Genomic DNA, 20,131 nt, shown 5'->3' on the forward strand with positions numbered 1-20,131 from the left:
CTAAATCGTTTTTAATATCGAATAATAAGTCCTCGCTTTTACGCCCGGTAATAACGTTTTAATTGCTTACGTTTATCGGGTTTACGTTAAGGTAAACGAAAGATACGCGTTTAATTAATAGGGAGTTTCGCGCGGCACGTTTTTTTAAATTTACGAAGGAGCGGTTAATATCGTCGATATTAAAACGTATTAACTTACGGGCTTATTCTACGCGCGTATCGCGTTTTTTTAAGCCGGCGGCTATTTTAATTAATTACTTTATTTAATCGAAATTAATCTAGGTTTTAGTTTTTAAAAAATAAGATATTTATAAAGCTTTCTTAAGCTTAATAAATTAAATCTTTTTTAATAATATTATAATTATAATAATTCAGGAGGTAAAACTATAAGTTATTACTTTATTATAAAAAACCGAAAAGATAAGGAAAGAAAGAAAAGGTTTAGCTTTGCCGGAATAATTTCCTTATTTAAATAGGTAGGGAAAAATTAAGTGGCGCTCGGGCCATTTCTCGCATGCCCTTGCCCTACTCTGGTTGGCAAGGCTACCAAAGGCCTGTTCTAAGGTGCGCCGTAGTAATATCCCTTTTAAATACCCTTCTCCACGCTAATCGATAATTAAAAAACTTCGAAGTTTTACGTAAAAAAGCGCGTACGGATTATAAAGATTTTATATTAATTAACGAACTATTATTTTATAAAAAAAAGGCTAGTAATTTCGTTAAAAAATAACTTTTAAACGAGAATTATCGAAAACGTTTATTATTAAATAACGATTACCTACCCAGGAATAAATAAAATTAAGAAATTAATTTTTTAAAGTTATTAATAACTAAGATTAGCGAATAATTATAACGTATTTATCGTTAATTATATATATAAATCAGCTAAAATTTTATATATAAAAATACTAGGAAAGCTTTAATTATTTTTAATACTTAACTAATTATAGTAAAATATAATAGTGAACTTTAAAGCTATAAACCCTCCGAATAAAAAAACGGGCTACGATATAATAATAATAATCGTCGACTATTTAACGAAGCATAATTAAACCTCCCTTTATAATAAGAACGTAAACGCGAAAAAAGCTGCTTAGTTTTATTATTAAAAGCTATTCTAAGTATTCGGATTATTACGGACCGTAATTAATAATAAAGGTATTTAGTTTACGGCCTTTTTTATAAATAAGATTTATTAAATACTAAGCATTAAATAAATATTCGCCTCCACGGTATATTATAATATAACCGGTTAAGTGGAAATTATAAATAAATATATAGATTAATAATTGCGATTATTTTTAATTTATTATTAAAATAATTAGGTTAATATATTATTCGTTTTAAATTACGTTTAAACTATTATCCCGTATAATTCCTTTAAGAGGATATCTTTTTTTGAGGTGGAACGAGGTTTTAAGTCTTAGAGTTATTTCGATTAAAAAAAAGAACTTAAGATTTAGAGAGATTTCCTCTTAACGAAAAATTAAATCGAGTTTAAGTTTAATAAAACGTATAAACTATTAAAGAGTACGTTAAAACCGTGTAGCGGGTAATTTTAGCCTCTTAGGGAAAAATAAGGGAATAAATAAATAAGCACCGAAAAAAACTAAATTTCGATGTAAACGACTAAGTTTATATTAAAAAAATCGCCGGTTCGAAAACGAATTAACCCGGCGATAAGTTAACTTTTTTTTATATTTAATAATTCTTTTATATTCTATTCCGCGATAATTATATTTATAAATTAAACGCTTTTAATTCGTAGAGAAATAAGATATATTATACCGATTAACTGTTTAAAATTTTAATAACCCGTTACTTAAATAAGTTTCGGAGCGCTTAGTTAGCGAAATCGTAAACCTTAACGAACTCGAAAGCTTAGAATATAAAGTATTTAAAATTAAAGTATCTTAAATTTATTATCGTAAATTATAATATAAAGCGGATTAAGTTAATTAAAAAGATAACGATATTTAATATCCGGCTTTTAACTTTAAAAACGTACCGGATAAATTAAAAGATTTTTATCGTCGAAACTTAAATAAAGCCGGCTTTTCGATTCGATTAACGCAATAAAAACTCGCGGCCGAGGAGGACTACTTCGACGAGAATTATTTAAACGATAAGTTATTAATGCCGAAAAAAACCCGTCGATTAATAAAACGAAAGGTTAAATAAATTATAATAAAAAATCTTGGGAAAAATAAAAAAAGAGGATAAAATTATTCCGAAAAGGCTTTATAATTAAATAGTTAAATAGAAACCTAAAATTATTTATAAAAAACATTTTCGTTTAAATCCCTTTTAAAGCCGTTAAGGCGCCGCCTTTTACGAAAGAGGGGTAATAATATAATACGTTAGCTTATACGTTAATTAATATAGAGACCTTATACTAGCCATATTACCCTATTGCTAAAACCGACCTGCCGCATCGGCCCTAGCTCGAATTTTTCTTCTTTTCCTTCTCTATCGTAAATTCTATTTATTTTAAGACCTACTTGCAGCCCTATTTTATTAAGACTTAATAGCGTAACTTAACCCTCATTAACTACCCCCCCTTTTTAATTAACCCCTCTTAATTTTAAATAATTTTAAAGCCCTTAAATAATAGTAATAATATATAAAAGGGTTAAATTTTACTCGTTTATTAATTAAAGTAAATTAATCTCTTCCTCTTTTTTTCCTCTTTTCATTACTATTAATATAATTAAAAAAGCACGCATTACGTAAGCGGTTTAAGCTATATTAGCCGGCGAAAGTATTAATCGTACGGCTAAAGATTATAATATTAATAAGGGTACCTTTTATAATTAATTTAAGGGTTAACCTTTAAAAAAAGAGAAATATAAAGCCTTTTAACTCTTTACCCCTATTAAAAAGATTTTTTTAATTAAATAAGCTTTTTTCTAAGCTAATTTAAGTTACGTATTAACGCACCGGCTATTTTATATATATACTTAACGTATTTTCCTTATAAAAAAGGTCGATTACCTTATTAATAAGCGATAAGTACACCGTTTTTTAAAACGTTATCCGGCCCTTAAAACCGTACGTATTAAAGCGATAAATTTTCGGCGCCTCGTATATATATTAAACGGGGCCGTATAAAAATTCTTTAATTAGCTTAATACTATTATTATTAATAGTATACCCCCTCGATTTAAATTTAACGCTAATAAAATAAGAATTATAATAACGATAAAAAAAGTATTATAATAATTAAACCTGCCGCCTATTAAAATTTAATATAAAACGACTTAATTAATCGCGAATAAATAATTATTTTAAAGTACATTAATATTATTAATAATATTCTACCGCCTTTAATTATATTTAAAAGTTAATCGGTTTAATAATAATAATTCCCTTAAAAAGAGAACGAAATTAATTATAAGTATAAGGACTAAGCTTTTAAAGCGTTATTAAAAGGATAAACTTTTAATCTTATAGCTTTAAAATAACTAAAAAAATCTTTATCTTTTTAACGAAACCTAATAACTTTAATTAATAAAAGCTTTTAATTTTTAATAGATATAGAAATTATATCGATAATAATTTTATATTAGCGGCGTTAAAAGTTAAAGTATAACTCCTTTATTTATTATTATATAGCTCTTATATATTTTAACCTTTAAATATTAATTGTTTTAAGGTTTTAAAAAAGGGGTTTTAAAGGGAACTCGACTTAGTATACGCTATTATTAATAATAGCTACGTTAAAAAGGGGACTTTTTAAGCTTAAATTAAAATATATAAAATAGCCTCCACTTTTAAAGTTATTATTAATAAATAAGTAATAATTAATATCTACCCCTTTAATATTAAAAAACCGATAAATAATAAACTTCGGCGCTTTAATATAATACGAGCTATCGACGAAGCTATTACCGCCGAGGATACGCGCTAGCCGGCTAAACCGAAAGTTAAAAGAATCGAGACGCCGAAAAATAGCCGGTAAGTTAAGAATTTAAGGGTTATAATACTTAATATAAAGGTTACTATCGGTAATTTAATTAAAAGGTTACTATAAAAAAAGCTCGGTAAAAATATTAATAATTTAACGGCTCGAATCGGCCGGTTAAAGTAAAAAAAGGCCGGTTTAAAAGTAAATCTAAAGAAAATAAAGGCTTAAAAAAGGAAGAAGGTTAATAAAAACCTTAATAAAGACTTTATTTATATAATAAACATTAAGGAGGTTTAAAAGGACGTTAAAAAAGAAAGGCTAAGGAAAAAGCCGAAAAAAAGGCGCCGGTAAAGTAATAAAAATTAATATAAATCGAGCTAGTTAGTAATAATAGTAACTTTATTATAATACGTATAAGCCGAAATAAACCTTAAAATACAGTGTATATTACTTAATTAACCTATTTATTACTATTATTATTAATTTCTATATCTATTTTAAAGGGGTTAATAAAGAAGGGGGGGTAACTAGTAAAGGTTACATCTTAATGTAGGCTTCCTACGCTATTAAGATATTAGATAATATATGTGTAGAGGACTAAACAAGAACTTCAATATTATACAGGGGTATCAGAAAAGGCAATATAGAATTTCACGAGTGGGGGTCGCCGGGGAGGAAACCGGGGCTGACTTCCCGCTTGGGTGGTGAGATCGCCACCCCTCTCCAATCACCACCATTGTCGTCCCACTCCCAATTTGCTCCGGGGCGGCACAGCAAAAGACCACTCTTTATCTTCCAGTCTCGGTTAACATTCCGAGCAGAACGAGCCATAGCGAACTGCAAGGATGTAGAGATGCAACTCAAGCAGATGCTGATGAGCGGACTTGCAGGTCGACAGGCTCGGGCGCACGACAAATAAAAGCAGGCCCTCATCGTCTTTGGGCTGCCACTGCCTGTATGTCGCCATCGCATTTTCTTTGGGGGCCACGGCGTACGTTCCATACTAAATTCACGGGTTGTCCTTGAGTGTGGCAGCATATGCAGGTCAGATCCGGGCAGCAACCCAAGCAATAATGAAACGCAATCAGTCTTTTGCCAACTTGGCGCTGCTGCTGCTGCTGCGTCAAGCCTCAGTCGCATGCGCTGATGTAGTGTCTAATTGTGTCAGCAACCCCCTACTCCCATGCCTCCTTGCACCAAGCGAGGCGAAGATCAATGGCTGACATTCAACAATAGTGCAATGCTTTATCGCAGGAGGCATCGCTAGCGGGCAAGGTGTACTTTCCGGACACTGCCAACTACCGGGGCCGCGTCGAGTCCATCTGGTCCGCCAGCGCCGAGGACACCGCTGCCGTGATCTAGATTTTGGTGAGCAACGAATGCGCGTTTGGCATACTGAGCGGCGGCCATGGCGACTTCCCGGCTTCCAACAGCATCAAAGAAGGCGTCACGATCGATTTCGGTCGCATGAACCAGACGACCTACGATCCCGTCGAGAAGATTGCCTCCATCGGCCCGGGGTCTTCCTGGCAGCCGGTGTACGAGACACTGGAGCCACAGTAAGTGCGGAGCAGCCCGTGGCATGTCCCCTTCGCCGACCACGCTACAGCGGGGTAACGGTGACGGGCGGCCGCGCGGGCGGCGTAGGCGTGGCCGGTTTCACGACGGGCGGCGGCAACTCGTTCCACTCCACCTCGCACGGGTGGGCCTGCGATAACGTCAAGAACTTCCAAGTGGTCCTGGCCAACGGCACCATCGTCGACGCCAACGTCGACGAACACAACTACCTGTGGCAAGCCCTAAAGGGCGGCTCCGGCAACTTCGGCCTCGTCACCCGCTTCGAGATGTACGTCATCGAGTTCCCGGATCCGACAAAGCCCAACATCTGGGGCGGCATCGCGCAGTACGAGCTGAGCGCGGCGGACGACCTGACCGACGCCTACGTGGACTTTGTCGAGAACAACCACCTGGACAAGAACAGCTCGACCATGCTGTACTGGGTCTACACCCACTCGAGTAAGTATGACGACCGAAGATGAATCAATCTGTCTGACTTATTTCGCAGCCCGCTCTCTGATTGTGCAAGTCGCCATGGACAACACGCTCGATATTTCCTATCCGCCCGTCTACGATCGATACCTCAACACGTCGGGCCTCATCAAGAAGTCGCTCCGGTCGGCGCCCATGTACGAGCTGACTGCCGAGTTCGATGTCGGCCAACCTGATGGACTTCGGTAGGCGCCTGCTTCGTTACCTTGCCTTGTTTGAACACTAACATTGGTACTATAGCAACATCTGGTTGACCGGTGCTTACAAGAACGACCCGTAAGTCAATATGTATACAGTTTGGCATCTTGACCGGATGCTGACAGGCGTTACAGACGTATCATCAAGTTCGCCGCGGACAAGCACGAGGAACTGATCGCCGGCAAACGGGCCGGGCTGGTCAGCCAAGACAGCCAGCTCGTCACCCTCTGTTCCATGTTCCCCCTGACGCAGGCCATGATCGAGCACGGCGACGCGAACGGCGGGAACGCGATGAACCTCGAGGCCAAGTCCCGGGGCGAGAACGGCGTGCTGTTCCTGGCCAGCCTGGCCATCGACGGCGCCAAGAACGAGGCGGTGGCGCTGCCCATCATGCAGCAGTGGCAGGACGAGGTCGACGCGTACGCCACGTCGCTGGGGGTCAACTGGGACTGGCGCTTCCTCAACTACGCCTATGCGGGTCAGGATCCCATCGCCACCTACGCTACGGACAAGATCAGGGCGGCCTCCGAGAAGTATGACCCCGATATGGTCTTCCAAAAGCTGCGGAAGACTGGACACCGGATTGTTGCTTAGCGTCGGGATTTATCGAGGTGCTCGCTCTGAGTAAGGTGGAATGCCACGTTTAGATAATTGGGAAGCATACTTGATCTCTCATCATTGTCACTAGTCTTCTGGCACTGTTGCTTGCAAGTCTTCCTCCTGATCTGTATAGTTCGGGTATCAACATCAGACACCCCAGGGGCCAAGTCAGCCACGGAATGGCTGACTCCGCGACTGGTTGCTACAGAGCACAGTGGCTCAAGAAAGACAGTGACGTGACATCTCAAGGTTCAATGGTGACTTCAAATATTCTTACCTCCAACACTGCCACCCTTCGTAGCAACTCATGGTTGCTCTTTTCTCTCACTCCTGGAAGAGCCGTGCAAGGGTGATGGCTACGCTTAGTAAGAGAAGCTGGCCCACACCCCCGGAGTTCTTCCACTGGAGATCCCGCCGCCTGTCGAAGGTTTGCCAGGGACCGAGCCTCCTTCAGCAGCCTTATTCGCTCTGACGCAGGAAAGCTTGGCCGTAGTTCTGTCTATTCTACTAGTGTTTCCGGGTCTGGGTTCGCTCCTCACGACAGCAACAGGCCAGGCGATGCTTCCCGTCTCGTTGTAGGAGGTCAGGTCGTTCGGGCTGTCGTGCAAAGGTCCGCCATATCTGCGCACCTCTAGTTGCCCGTTGGGCCATGAATTCATGTCGGTGCTATTGGCACCTGGGAAGAGTGAAGGTTGGTACGTCAGCAGTGCTTGATGACATAAAGTCCGAGAAAGAGGGAACCTACGATATGCGGCACAGCTGGTGGACTTACACAGCTGGCTCGGCTTACACGAATCAATCTTGTCCAGCTGCGGACAAGTGCAACCAGATTGCGGCGAGGAGTCATCGACGATCTCGCGCTCTATCGCGCCGATGCAGTCGGGTGACAGCCCGCTGGAACACGAGCCATCGTCCTCGCGCAACTCGTCTGGGTACTCGTCCACAATCAGGTCCCAGAAGGTGACGCAGGTCTGCCAAGCATCATCAGAACTGGCATTGACGCCACCGGTTGCCGGTGGTGCATTCAAGAGGATCCGGCTGCCGGTGAAGAAAGTGCCGTTGCCGCCGCCGTACATGCTGCCGCTAGGAATGGGGATGTCGGCGGCTACCTCGACGCTCAAGGACCAGTCCCCATTTGCAGGGAGTGAAACTGCCCCGGTGGCACTAAGGCGCCCGAAGCTTTGGTTGAACTGCTGTTCAGGGATGTCCCAAAACCTGAAGCTGCCCTTGTCTTCCGAGCTCCTCGCTGCGAAGGTATGCAAAAGAAGGAGGGGCAGCGCCCAGATAGCATAGATACGTCATGTGAAACCTAACTGTAGATCTATATATTCCTTTACAGTCGTCGACCAATCATCGGTTTAGCACAGTCCCAAAGCTGGTAGTTGCGCGCATGAGCCACCGAGCTGCCCCCCTGTATATTGGATGCCGCCGGAGCAGTCAAAGGCTGCCGAATCCAGGCCATGTTCGCCCATGCACTTTGGACTGTTGCCTGTATGCTGCTGGTTTCATGTAATCAGGCAACGCCGACAGGCCATCGTTTCGACTAAGCCACTGACCCAAACCGTCGGCACCAATAGGATCTCTCGCCCCTGAGCCCTTGATATATCCAAACTTGTCGATAATGTTCTATGAATAGCATCAATACTATAGTAGACCCTGACACATACGGAATTACCATGTCATGACTGGAACAAGCTGCATCCCGTGACGTACGGGTTTGCTTTGCACAGCCTGCTGCCTGTGCTGGGCATTCAACTGCTCATACGGAAAGCTCTGGATGTTGATCAATGGCATTGAACTCTCCGCCAGGTTCATTTAGCGATACGTAATTAGAGCAAGAGGTGGGCACTGCAATACTCTAGCGCGTAGTCCGTAAACATATACATATATTCGTGAGCTTTTTTCCATCTCTGAAATGGTTGCAAAACCCAATCTCATCATCATACGTACTTCTGCGCACGCCAACCAATTCAATGCCCCTCAACTAAATACTCTACCACAAAACCCATCATGCAACTTGCTTTTGCATCTGTTCTGGCCCTCGTCGCCTCGACGCAGGTCGCCAATGCCAGAACTACGCCGATGGCCGCTCGAAACACCTCCTTGAACCCTCGCACAGGCTCATGGTAAGTATCACGTCATTGCTGAAGACTTCATCTCCAAAAGAGAATCTAACCGTGCATACCAGGCTACTCGAGTTCTACGAGTCGGGCTGCGACGCCAAGACCACTGGCGCCACGGCCGGCGGCGAGGACGACGAGATCTGGTGCAAGAACGTCTCGACCTCGCACAACGTCGCGGCCAGCAACATTGGGAACATGGATGTCTGGCTCTACGCCGACTGGCACTGCGAGCACCAAGTCGCCTACGTGGGCAGGGATGGCTGTACCGCCATTCCGCTGACCGTAAGTTACTTTCCGTTGTGCATTGCCGATTTTCCAACAGTGGCTAACTCTACGGAGAGCGTTATCGAGGCCGTCCGCGTCTTGCCTAGAAAGAAGTAGTCACGCCTCGGTTGCCGCGTGCAGGTGGCCGGGCTGGTTGCCGGAGCGGCACGGACTTGTATCCAGGACACTATCACTCGTTTCCTCTCATAGGTCAACCGGTTTGACCTCAGGCGTGTCTCACGAAAGGCCTGGTCAGTTCAAAGTCAGTTGAACCAAGGCTTGTCAGCGGGCTGCCGCGGTGATGCATCGTTGAATCCAATATTGAAGACCGGTCCAGAAAAGAATGCGAGCCGTGTCTGCCATTTGAAGAATGACTTAGATATCTACCTGATGTTGCTCTCGCGTCCTATCAGCAAAACGGTTGGTCCGTCGAGTTGAGTCCGTCTTGGCAGGATGGCCCCGACTTTTGGCAGCGTGCTATGGCCCTACAAGACCGGACAACAATGCTGGGTGCCGCAGACGCGACATGCCACATTTACCTTCCTCACGCACAGATGCACCCTATTATAGTTCGCTTGATCGCCGTCTAGCGCTTCGCTCTATGCATGTCAATCGGTTGATCAAGACGATGGCCGTGCGACCGTGAGCGCCCGTGTAGCCACCATCGTACGACGTGGGCCGACCGCGGACGGCCCTTGGACGCACTTGTCCACCCACTCGGGGCTCTTGTCCACACCTATATCTGCGCCGCGTTCAATGAAACAATCAACCAGAAATGCACATTGAACTGATCGGTCGTATCGGTTCACCTCCTAACCCATGTACAGAAGCCGGCGCCTGCTTCTCATCTTCTTGATTGGCATAGTCATCGCCGTCTTCAGCCTCCACCATCGCAACGCTATCTTTGACACCCTTGGTGTCCTAGTACACTTTCGAGACCCAGCCGCCATGTCGTCCCCGAGGCCCGTCATCGTCGTCGGGTCCGGCCTGGCTGGCCTGTCGGCCTCCTACGAGGCCCTCCAGGCGGGCGCGCGCGTGCACATGCTGGACCGCGCCCCGAAGCCCGGCGGCAACAGCATCAAGGCCTCTTCGGGAATCAACGGCGCCCGCACCCGCTTCCAAAAGGCCGCCGGCATCGCCAAGGACGACGCCTTCTACGGCGACTCGGTCCGCTCGGCCGGCCGCCGGTTCTCGCAGGACCTCGCCAAGGTCGACCGCGCGCGGCTCGTCAACACGCTGACAGAGAGATCCGAGGCCGCGGTCAGCTGGATCGCCGACGAGTTCGGCGTCGACCTGAGCGTCGTGGCGATCCTGGGCGGCCACACGGTGCCGCGGACGCATCGCGGCGCGGGCAAGCTGCCGCCGGGCGCCGCCATCGTCTCGGCCATACAGAAGAAGCTGACCGACAACCCGGGCTTCCAGCTCAGCAGCCTGGCCGAGGTGGTCTCGCTCGCCGTGCGGGACGACGTCGTCACGGGCGTGCGGTACGTGCAGGACAAGCAGACGCACGACCTCGACGGCGCCGTCGTCTTCGCGGCCGGCGGGTTCGCCGGCGACGCCATGGGCATGCTGGCCAAGTACCGCCCGGACCTCGCGGGCCTGCCGTCCACCAACGACGACCGGCCAGGATCGCACGGGATTTTGGAAGAGGTGGGCGTAGAGTTCGTGGACATGACGAGCGTGCAGGTGCACCCGACAGGCTTCGTGGACCCCAAGGACCCGGCCGTCCGGTACAAGTTCCTGGCAGCCGAGGCCCTGAGGGGCGAGGGCGGCATCCTGCTGTCGGACGAGGACAAGCGGTTCGTCAACGAGCTAGGCACGCGCGAGAAGGTCAGCGAGGCCATTATGAACTTGCCGCACAGCAAGGAAACGGGCGACAGCCGGCAGTGGGACATCACGCTGCTCATGGACCCGGGCGCCTGCGATGCCACGGCGGGCCACCTGGGCTTCTACACGTGGAAGGGGCTGATGCAGAAGAAGAAAGTAAAAGAGCTCAGTCCCGCGGCCATCGAGGCCGTCGACAGGTATGCGGAGTCGGTAGCCAAAGGCAAAGACGGCGCCTTTGGGCGCACCAACTTTGGTCGCTGGCGGCTTCCGGCTGGCGAGGCGAACCGGGAAGAGGAGGTCTGCGTCGGCAAGGTCACGCCGGTCACGCACTTCACGATGGGCGGCGCGGCGTTCAACGAGAAGGCCCAGCCGCTGAGGGCGGGGTCCAAGCCGGTCGAGGGGCTCTGGACGGCAGGCGAGATCACGGGCGGCATACACGGCGACAACCGACTTGGCGGATCATCGCTTCTGGAGTGTGTCGTGTTTGGCCGCGTGGCCGGGGCGGAGGCTGCCAAATATGTTAAACAGTGAGCATCTCGGCGGCGGTCTGGGAATGCAGCCAGTTAGATCAATCGACCACTCTGATAATGAAACGAACATGCCAACCGTCTAAGGTCCCCTGTTGTAACTACTAAAGCTCCCCATGAGGCCGAAACGTAACGCCTACGTTGCGTATTTTCGATACACAGGTCGGGGCGGTGCCAGCCTAGCTTCCATTGGCCATGATCCCATCATAAGACTGGAATCCTAAACTCGAGCCCGAAGTGGTCAACTCCTTTTGCTAGCACATGTCAAAGGCCAAGTGTAGCCTAGACCTGCTGACATAAACATCAAGATGTGTGACATCTCGTACTACAATGACGCGTTCGAGGAGCCCCTCTTCTTCGTGTTCCTTTCCAAGCTTACGATCATGGCCACATGATGGCTCAGCGCGACCATCTCCCCATCTACGTCGCGCACGATAACCTCCATATCAAACTTGCCGTCCTTGATCGGTTTGGACGTAACGCGGACGAGAAAATTTCGCTGGCTGCATTGAGAAGCCTTTGATTCGTAAATACTATAGTACTGCCTGATATGATAAGCAGCGCATTGCCATCAAGCGTTGGGCAGGGCCGGTCGAATTATTGTGCCACCATACCGCATTGCGCAGCCGGCCAGGGGGTAACACCGCGGCTATTCCCCTTCACTTGTCCCGGCAGTGCAAAACAACTGATGAAGGAACCATATATGAACTATTCCCTGTGCCAGAGTTTTCTATGATGTACGTGTGACGATTGACGTATCTATGGTGGAAGTGCGGGAGGCGGGGGTGGAAGCCGAGCTACAGCACCAGGGCAAAGTCCGTATGCTGTGCGGCTAGTACTGGGAAACATTAAATCGGGGAACTGGAGGTGGGAAGGCCCGCTAAGAGCCTCAAACCAATAGTAAGAAGGGTGGCCGTCCAACAGAAATCGCCGCCGTCTTCGAAACATCAAACACATCTATTGGATTTCGGTCGGTGTAAGCAAATATCGATATGGCGTTGATACGCCCAGCAACATGGAGCCAACAATATCGCGCGTCATTTCGATATGGTGAGTTCGTGACAAGAAGTATCAAGACTCAAGACGAGGCGAAAGCCATTGAGCCTCAAATCTAAAAGCCCCTCTAATGTGTATAAAAATAACTCTACTGGTTGAGCAGGGGCCATGGGCAGAGCAAAGTTTTTCTGAACGGGCCAGAGCCCCCTTTCCTGACTCGTGCGTGAGAAGTTTGTTTGAAGCCGACTCAAGCCAGGGTGAGTCTGCAATGTTTCGGGAGCTTTACCTGGGCGGCGCCATTCTCGCTCTTCGTGGATCGCCGAGACCTCGCGTGGCATATACTCTATGGAGAATAAAGCCAGCGGATGCATTGAGCTATACCTATGTAGTGTATTCCTTGGACACGAGACTACAGGCCATAGGATCGTGTGTGGCCCGTCTGCTTAGCTGCAGCTACGGAATGGGTAGGTTGAGATGAAACCGTCCGGTACTGTAGACTGATGTAGGCGGCCTTGTTGTTGATTACCAAACGAGGACAGAGCATTAGCTTTGTGCTGATGTCCAAACTGCAAAGTTTGGCCAAAGGGATCAGGATATTTGGAATCGCTCTTCTGGAGGAAAGCTGCAGTGCAGGCGTAACAACTTGCAACTTGCAAGTATTGTCATTTGATGAGAAACAGCAAGTTGACTCCGCACCCAGTGGCAATGACCAAAGACTCACGGTGGTGTGCGAGGGCCGACGGAGCGCAAAGCAGCAAGACAAGAATTGTTGACAACATGACACCGTCAGACGACAAGATCAAGGTGGCTATTGTCGGAACTGGCATGGCCGGTCTGGCGACTGGCTACCTCCTCCGACAAGATGAGCTTCAGCGGTTTTCTGTTACACTATTTGAAAAGGTATGCCACTCGATCCTCCTCAAACACATGTCCCGGGGCTAACCACGAAAGAAAGGGCGACCGCATATCACTGGATGCCGCCTCGGTGACACTGGTAGATGAGCGCGACGGGACGTGTAGCCGGGTGGATCTGCCCATGAGGGCGTTCGCTGGGGGTTTCTACCGAAATCTGATAGTCATGTACGACCATCTGGGGATCCGGTACCACGCCAAGCGCTTCCTGTTCGCTTTCTCAGACGTCACTGCCCGGTTGTATGGAGGTCGGAATGACAAAGAGAAGTCGCCGTCTTTGTCGGGAGCAGATTCGCCGCCGCACTTCATCCACTCATCCAACAACCACCTGATAGTTCCAGTCCGCCCGCCTGGAGCACACGCCATCGGCCATCTTCTGGAAGTCGTCTTTGTACTGGCTTGCTATGTGTGGTACTCGCTGTGCTGCTTTCTCGCGAGGCCCCGCGCGGGGGAGAGCTACGGTGCCTACCTGAGGCGGATGAGAGTGCCACAGCGCTTCGTCCGCCGCTACATGGCCCCGCTCATGTCCAGTGTGGCGACGTGCTCGCACGAGGAGCTGCTGGCGTTTCCGGCGAGCGACTTGACCAGGTATCAGCGAGAAATCTTCGCGGCCGACCATTTCGTGGTATCTCACGGAGTGCAGGACGTCGCCGCGGTGCTTTCAGAGGGTCAGGATATACGGCTGGCATCCGAGGTGCTCTTGGTCGAGCCCTGCGGCTCGCGCGTGAGGCTAGTCTGGATACAGGGCCCGGGTGAAGATGTGGTGGAGGAGTTCTTTGGCCGGATCGTGCTAGCCATCGACCCGTGCGCTGTGGCCAAGGTCTATGCTCCCCTCCGGTCTGTCATGCCACGCATGCCCACTAGGATCGTCGCAAGCGCAGTTCTACATGGGGCGGGCCAGTCTACAACTCTCCGCGTTGCAGAGCGCAGTTTCAAGCAGAACGACACGGTAGGCGTGGACGCACTGGTCGCCGACACTCTGCTGCTCAGGTCCGATTTCAAGGGCTCAGGTTGTACAGAAGCGCTGCACACGGTCAACTGCGGCGCCGTGGTGGCGACCTCGATAGCGGGAGGGTTTGGGGAACTTAATGTCCTTCATCGGGCAGCGTTCTGGAGAGTGCTGAGAACGCCCGACAGCCAAGAGATTGTCAACAGTGTACTGCGAAACAGGGACGGGACCAATGGTCCCAGGGACTACGTAGGCTGGCATAATGGCGATGACGGTGTGTGGCTGGCGGGCGGTTGGTGTTGGGATGGCATGGTTCTTCTCGAAGGCTGCATCGTGTCGGCGGTTCGAGTCGCGCAGGACTTTGGCGTGCGCATCCCTTGGCACAGCGAGGCGGAACATTGAAAGAAACGTTGTATAATCATTAGCATTGAATTCAAAACAGCGCTCACTTTTATCGATTGCGTCCATGTTGAGCGCATGCTGGATGTTACAATGCAGCATGAGTTGACTTGCTGTGTTCATGTAAATCGAAGCGTAAGCGCCACAGCGGTCTCTTGCGATCCTGCCGTCAAATGAGTTGGCAGCCTTGGCCTGCGAGATATGTCGGTACATGTGTCATGTCACCGCATTGACGGCTGGTCTGGATGGAAAACAAGCAGACAGATGCCCGAGATGCGCATTTCCCGGCGCATGCACCCCGCTGAGCTTCCGAGTTTGACAGCCCAGGCCTGCTGAAACTTCTCGGGGGCTTGTCCCCTAAACCCAACGAAAAGTGCTCGACTGACCTCGCGCTGCATCGCCGCTGGGCCCGGGCCCGACGCTCCGACAAGTCCAGTGCACCCGTCAATAAAGACAGGCCCTGACCGACCTGTCTCATTCGACATTCTGGTAACACACCAGACGGAACAGACTAGACGACGAGCAACTGATAGATCTGCTACCAATGATCGGTTCCAGCTTTCTCAGCTATTCAACCAATAGCATTCTCCTGATTATCATATGTATATGAGACACCACTGCTATCGTGAGCATGTGGGCGTTCCTCTCGTGCCTGAACACAGCTCACCTCCTGTGTGTTTTGGCGGGGTTCGCTATTGGCGTCCTGGCCCCTAGCCTTAGCTGGCCCAAAATCCGATTCGCCCGCCAAACGCCCACCGACTGGGGGGTTGGGAAACGAAACGACCGGCTGTACAGTCTCGACCATGGCAAGCTCAACATCGAGCTCCCGCCAAAGTCCATGTGGATGAACATGGGATTCTGGTACTGTGTCCCGTCCTCTTGACATTTGAATCTTTGTTTGACATGCTGATTTGTTCAGGCGGGACACGGACGACTTCCCCACGGCCTGCCAAGCTCTCTTGATCGAGGTCCTCCAAAAGGCCAAACTGCTCGACGACGCGGGCAAGTCGCCTGCAGCGCCAAAACTACGAAAGAGCCTCAAGAGCCTTTCGATTCTCGATCTCGGATACGGCTGCGGCGACCAGACGGCCTTTTTGGCCCAACTTGCGCGCATCCCGCTCAAATACGTCGGCATCACCCTAAACTACCGTCAGTACCGGTTTGCGCAAAACCGCCTGGGGCCCTGCACCAGCCAGGATAAGAAGAGGGAGGTCCAGATCTTCTGCGAAGATGCGGCGCAAGCCAGATGGTGGCCCGAGGACCTGCACCGGGCCGTTGCGTCTCTCAACGCCAAGGAGCAGAGCAGCAGCCAGAGTGAGACATGGGTCCTCGCCCTAGACTCGCTCTACCACTTCCACCCGTCGCGCAAGCCCGTCCTCTCGCTGGCGTCCCAGGACCTGAACGCGTCCGTCATGGCGTTCGACCTGCTGCTGTCGGACGCGGCGTGGTTCCATCAGCGGTGGGCCCTCAAGCTGGTCGCGTGGATGGGCGAGTGCCCGGTCCACGCCTTCATGACTCGCGAGCGGTACGCCGAGATGCTGGTCGAGGCTGGGTACGACTACGGCCGCATCGAGTTCCACGATGTCACGGAAGACGTGTTTGAGCCCCTGGCCCGGTACATGCGGAAGCGGAGCGACGAGCTGCGGGACGTGGGACTCGGGCTGGGCTCGCTGAACGTCGCCAGGCTGGTCTTTGAGTGGTGGGCGAGGAGCCGCGTCTTGGAGGCGGTCATCGTGGTGGCCAGGAGGCCGGCTCTTGACGCAGGGGCTACGAAGGGCAATGGCTGAAAGAAGTCATCATGTGCATGTTCATCTGAAAACTGGTGTTGAGGGGTAGAGAGATAGCAGTGGAAGACTTGAGATTGTAGAGGAGAACAACCAGACCATGCCCACCATACCTATCATATGCATACCTGATGGTACCCCTTGGCATATTCGGGCTTCGGCAGAGCTCAGCCTCTCGTTTTGTCGCCCATCAACACTGATCGATGCAGCGTATGTCCAAGCAGCTCATCTGGTGAAGTCGCAAAAGCAAATAAGTCGATTCCGAGGCTCGGCACATGAGAGATCTCAACGGCCATTCATGTGCAGGTAGGCTTGGGAGCTACCAGTCACGCTCACCTGACTATCCGCCGATCACTATCGGGGTATTGCAGCCGTAGAAGCGGCCCTATCAGCTCTTCCAATTGACGTCGTTCCCATGAGGAACCCGCCTAAGAGGAGCTGACGTCCGACCACACGACGTCGGCTCCGGATCCCCCGGCCAGAAGTGGAAGGTCTCTCTGGCAAAACTCTAGACCAACGGGACCTGAGCACCAAAATCTGTGCTTGATACTATCACTCGCGAAACACTTGAATGGAATAATCAAGCCAATGCTCAAATGCATGAGATGAGTAGAATACCCCAGCAAGACTCCGAGGCCATTCTATCTTAACGGTCATCAGATCAGGCTTGCGGTTCTGGTTCGTCCAGTGTCTTGTCAATCTCCCTACAGCCCGGCTCCCGCGGCGAGAGCAGAAACGGATGTGTTTCCTGTTTGCGTGCCACCCCATGACAAATGGAAAATCACGGGATCGCGCAGCGTCGCATTATGCGGGGGAAACATTGATGGAAGGATGGACGCTGTGGAGAAAGGGAAAATGCCGCTTTGGGTCTGCGGAGAACGGTAAGCGAGTAAGATCTCGCGCCAGATCTGACCAGGACAGACCCCCGACGGCCCCCCGACGGGCAATGATCAGCCCATCCTCGCTCGTGACCAGAACCAAACATCTTGGTTTCGAGGTTGAGATGCTGGATTGGTGGTAAAATGAAGCCCCTCCACGGCTGCGACCGTTGGAAACCAAGAAGCAGGGCCGGCACAATCCGCTAAAGCGAGCGCGGACACACAAACACCATGCGCAATGTCGTCAGGCCCACCGCTAGGGATCTAGAGAGCGCCGGACAGCAATGCCGGTAGCATGGAACGGCCACGACACAGGCAGTTCCACCCAGCACAATTTACGAGTGTATATGTGTTGTGGTATAGAAGCGCAGACTATATATATATATATATATATATCTCGAGTGTATATATAAAGGAAGATGCACATGCCGATCCGTTCCTGCATAAAGGGCTCTTCGAAGCATTGGCTATAGGTACTGCGCAATCGTGATTCTCCAACCCAGCCAGCCATGCGCTCACTATCTCTGCTGCTGTCGGCCATCATCGGCTCGGCCTCTGTTTCGCTGGGCTCCGCGCTTCCCAGCTGGACCAAAGCCCAAGAATCAATCCAAGCTCGCGCCGACGATTACGAAGCCTACTTCTTCGCCTACTTCACCGGCAACTCCATCGAGGGCGAAAAGATCCATTTCGCCGCCAGCAACGGCAACAATGCGCTGGACTGGGAGGAGCTCAACGGGGGCCAGCCCGTGCTCACCTCCACAATGGGCACCAAGGGCCTCCGCGACCCCTTCGTCATCCGCTCGGTCGACGGCGGAAAGTTCTGGGTCATCGCCACGGACCTCTCCATCGGGTCCGGCACCTCATGGGGCGACGCCGTCAAGACCGGCAGCCGCTTCCTCGAGATCTGGGAGTCCAATGACCTCGTCACCTGGTCCGCCCAGCGCCACGTCGAGGTCTCGCCCCCGACCGCCGGCATGACCTGGGCCCCGGAGGCCTACTACGACGCCGAGATTGGCCAGTACGTCGTCTTCTGGGCGTCGACGCTGTACGCCGAGAGCGACCCGAACCACACCGACGCCACCTACCACCGCATGATGTACGCGACGACGAGCGACTTCGTCACCTTTAGCCAAGCCCAGGTCTGGCAGGACGCCGGCACCTCGCGCATCGACACGACGGTCCTCAAGGCGGGCGACGTGTACTACCGCTTCACCAAGGACGAGGGCTCCGTCACGGGCTGCACCGACATCATTCAGGAACGCTCCGACACTCTGCTGGCGGCGCCCCCGCAATGGACCACGGTCACTTCGTGCATCGGCAAGAACGCCGGCCTCGCTGCTGTCGAGGGCCCGACCGTCTTCCAGGCCAACCCCCAGGACGTGAACGGGCAAAAGTACTACCTCTTCGTCGACGAGTACGGTAGCGGCAACTACGTGCCCCTCGAGACGGCCAATATCGCCAAGCCCAACTGGAAAGTCTCGAGTTCGCACAACCTGCCGAAGAGCCCGCGGCACGGAACGGTGATGCCCATCACGGCCGCCGAGCGGTCCCGCCTCACGACCGCCTTCGCCAAGCGAGACACTGCGGCCGCTCTGGCGAAACGCGAAGGCAGCCCCGTCCTTCCCGGCCTGTGGGCCGACCCGAACATCGCCGTCTTCGGCAAGGCGTACTACATATACGCGACCACCGACGGCTTTCCAGGCTGGGGCGGCGATACCTTCTACGTCTGGAAGTCGACCGACCTGGTCCAGTGGACCAAGAGCGAGCAGCCCATCCTGACGCTCAATGGCGGCACCAGCAGCAACGTGCCCTGGGCCGTCGGCAACGCGTGGGCGCCCACCATCGTCGAGCGCGCGGGCAAGTACTACTTCTACTTCAGCGGCCAGAACCCGACCTACGACCGCAAGACCATCGGCGTGGCGGTCGCCGACTCGCCCGAGGGGCCCTTCGTCGCGCAACCGACGGCCATGATCACCAACGGCGAGGCGGTCAAGTCCGGTCAGGCCATCGACCCGGGCGCGTTCTACGACCCGCAGACGAAGAAGTACTTCCTGTACTGGGGCAACGGCAGTCCCGTCTTCGCCGAGCTGGCCGACGATATGGTCTCGATCAAGTCTTCCACCCTATCCGGGATCTCGGGGCTGACCGACTTCCGCGAGGGCCCCTTCGTCGTCTACCGCAACGGGCTGTACCACATGACGTACTGCATCGACGACACGGGGTCGCCCAACTACCGCATGGGCTATGCCACTTCCACCAGCGCCACTGGCCCCTGGACGTACCGTGGCCTGATCCTGGAGAAGGACGCCTCCCAAGGCATCCTGGGCACGGGTGGCAGCACGACGATCAACGTGCCGGGGACCGACGATTGGTACATTGCGTATCACCGGCTCGCCATCCCGGACGGGGACGGGGTGCATCGGGAGACCACCATTGACCGGCTGTACTTTGACGAGAGCACCGGGTTCATCAAGAAGGTCGTGCCGACTTTGGAGAGCGTGCCGCCGCAGGCAGTACCTTAGTGGGTTGGTGCTTGCGCAACCTAAGTAGATATCTACAATTTGAATAGTGATTGATCGATCATCAGAGCAACCAGTGACCAGAGGGGCAGATGCCATTCATGTGATGGATGACACTGTTGTCATTGCCATTGTTTACTTCGCAACTGTTCCTGCTGGTATGGTCACGAGAAACGATCATCAACTCAAAAGGCACGAAG

The 20,131-nt window shown here is 50.8% G+C and overlaps 7 protein-coding genes across 7 annotated transcripts; 6 read left to right on the top strand and 1 right to left on the bottom strand.

Moving 5' to 3' along the window:
* Positions 1–4,979: 4,979 nt before the first annotated feature.
* On the top strand, positions 4,980–6,747 carry PG986_002392 (uncharacterized protein; the record flags this gene model as incomplete). The annotated part of the gene is made up of 6 exons (XM_066838614.1): positions 4,980–5,054; positions 5,269–5,465; positions 5,516–5,922; positions 5,972–6,140; positions 6,196–6,231; positions 6,288–6,747. The coding sequence occupies 6 exons, from the start codon at positions 4,980–4,982 to the stop codon at positions 6,745–6,747; spliced, it is 1,344 nt and encodes a 447-aa protein (XP_066703678.1).
* Positions 6,748–7,115: 368 nt separating this feature from the next.
* Positions 7,116–8,547, bottom strand: PG986_002393 (uncharacterized protein; the record flags this gene model as incomplete). Its single annotated transcript, XM_066838615.1, has 4 exons — positions 7,116–7,429; positions 7,544–7,999; positions 8,310–8,379; positions 8,467–8,547. The coding sequence occupies 4 exons, from the start codon at positions 8,545–8,547 to the stop codon at positions 7,116–7,118; spliced, it is 921 nt and encodes a 306-aa protein (XP_066703679.1).
* A 216-nt stretch (positions 8,548–8,763) lies between these two features.
* On the top strand, positions 8,764–9,257 carry PG986_002394 (uncharacterized protein; the record flags this gene model as incomplete). The annotated part of the gene is made up of 3 exons (XM_066838616.1): positions 8,764–8,879; positions 8,942–9,158; positions 9,216–9,257. The coding sequence occupies 3 exons, from the start codon at positions 8,764–8,766 to the stop codon at positions 9,255–9,257; spliced, it is 375 nt and encodes a 124-aa protein (XP_066703680.1).
* Positions 9,258–10,088: 831 nt separating this feature from the next.
* Positions 10,089–11,498, top strand: PG986_002395 (FAD binding domain-containing protein; the record flags this gene model as incomplete). The annotated part of the gene is made up of 1 exon (XM_066838617.1): positions 10,089–11,498. One exon carries the CDS (start codon positions 10,089–10,091, stop codon positions 11,496–11,498), a length of 1,410 nt encoding a protein of 469 aa, XP_066703681.1.
* Positions 11,499–13,267: 1,769 nt separating this feature from the next.
* On the top strand, positions 13,268–14,753 carry PG986_002396 (uncharacterized protein; the record flags this gene model as incomplete). The annotated part of the gene is made up of 2 exons (XM_066838618.1): positions 13,268–13,390; positions 13,446–14,753. The coding sequence occupies 2 exons, from the start codon at positions 13,268–13,270 to the stop codon at positions 14,751–14,753; spliced, it is 1,431 nt and encodes a 476-aa protein (XP_066703682.1).
* Positions 14,754–15,381: 628 nt separating this feature from the next.
* Positions 15,382–16,537, top strand: PG986_002397 (uncharacterized protein; the record flags this gene model as incomplete). The annotated part of the gene is made up of 2 exons (XM_066838619.1): positions 15,382–15,611; positions 15,670–16,537. 2 exons carry the CDS (start codon positions 15,382–15,384, stop codon positions 16,535–16,537), a joined length of 1,098 nt encoding a protein of 365 aa, XP_066703683.1.
* Positions 16,538–17,921: 1,384 nt separating this feature from the next.
* PG986_002398 (uncharacterized protein) lies at positions 17,922–19,934 on the top strand (the record flags this gene model as incomplete). Its single annotated transcript, XM_066838620.1, has 1 exon — positions 17,922–19,934. The coding sequence occupies one exon, from the start codon at positions 17,922–17,924 to the stop codon at positions 19,932–19,934; it is 2,013 nt and encodes a 670-aa protein (XP_066703684.1).
* Between the last annotated feature and the right edge of the window lie 197 nt (positions 19,935–20,131).

Source organism: Apiospora aurea (genome assembly GCF_038362705.1).
Source record: "Apiospora aurea strain CBS 24483 chromosome Unknown utg000002l_segment0_segment0, whole genome shotgun sequence".
Lineage (NCBI taxonomy): Eukaryota > Fungi > Ascomycota > Sordariomycetes > Amphisphaeriales > Apiosporaceae > Apiospora > Apiospora aurea.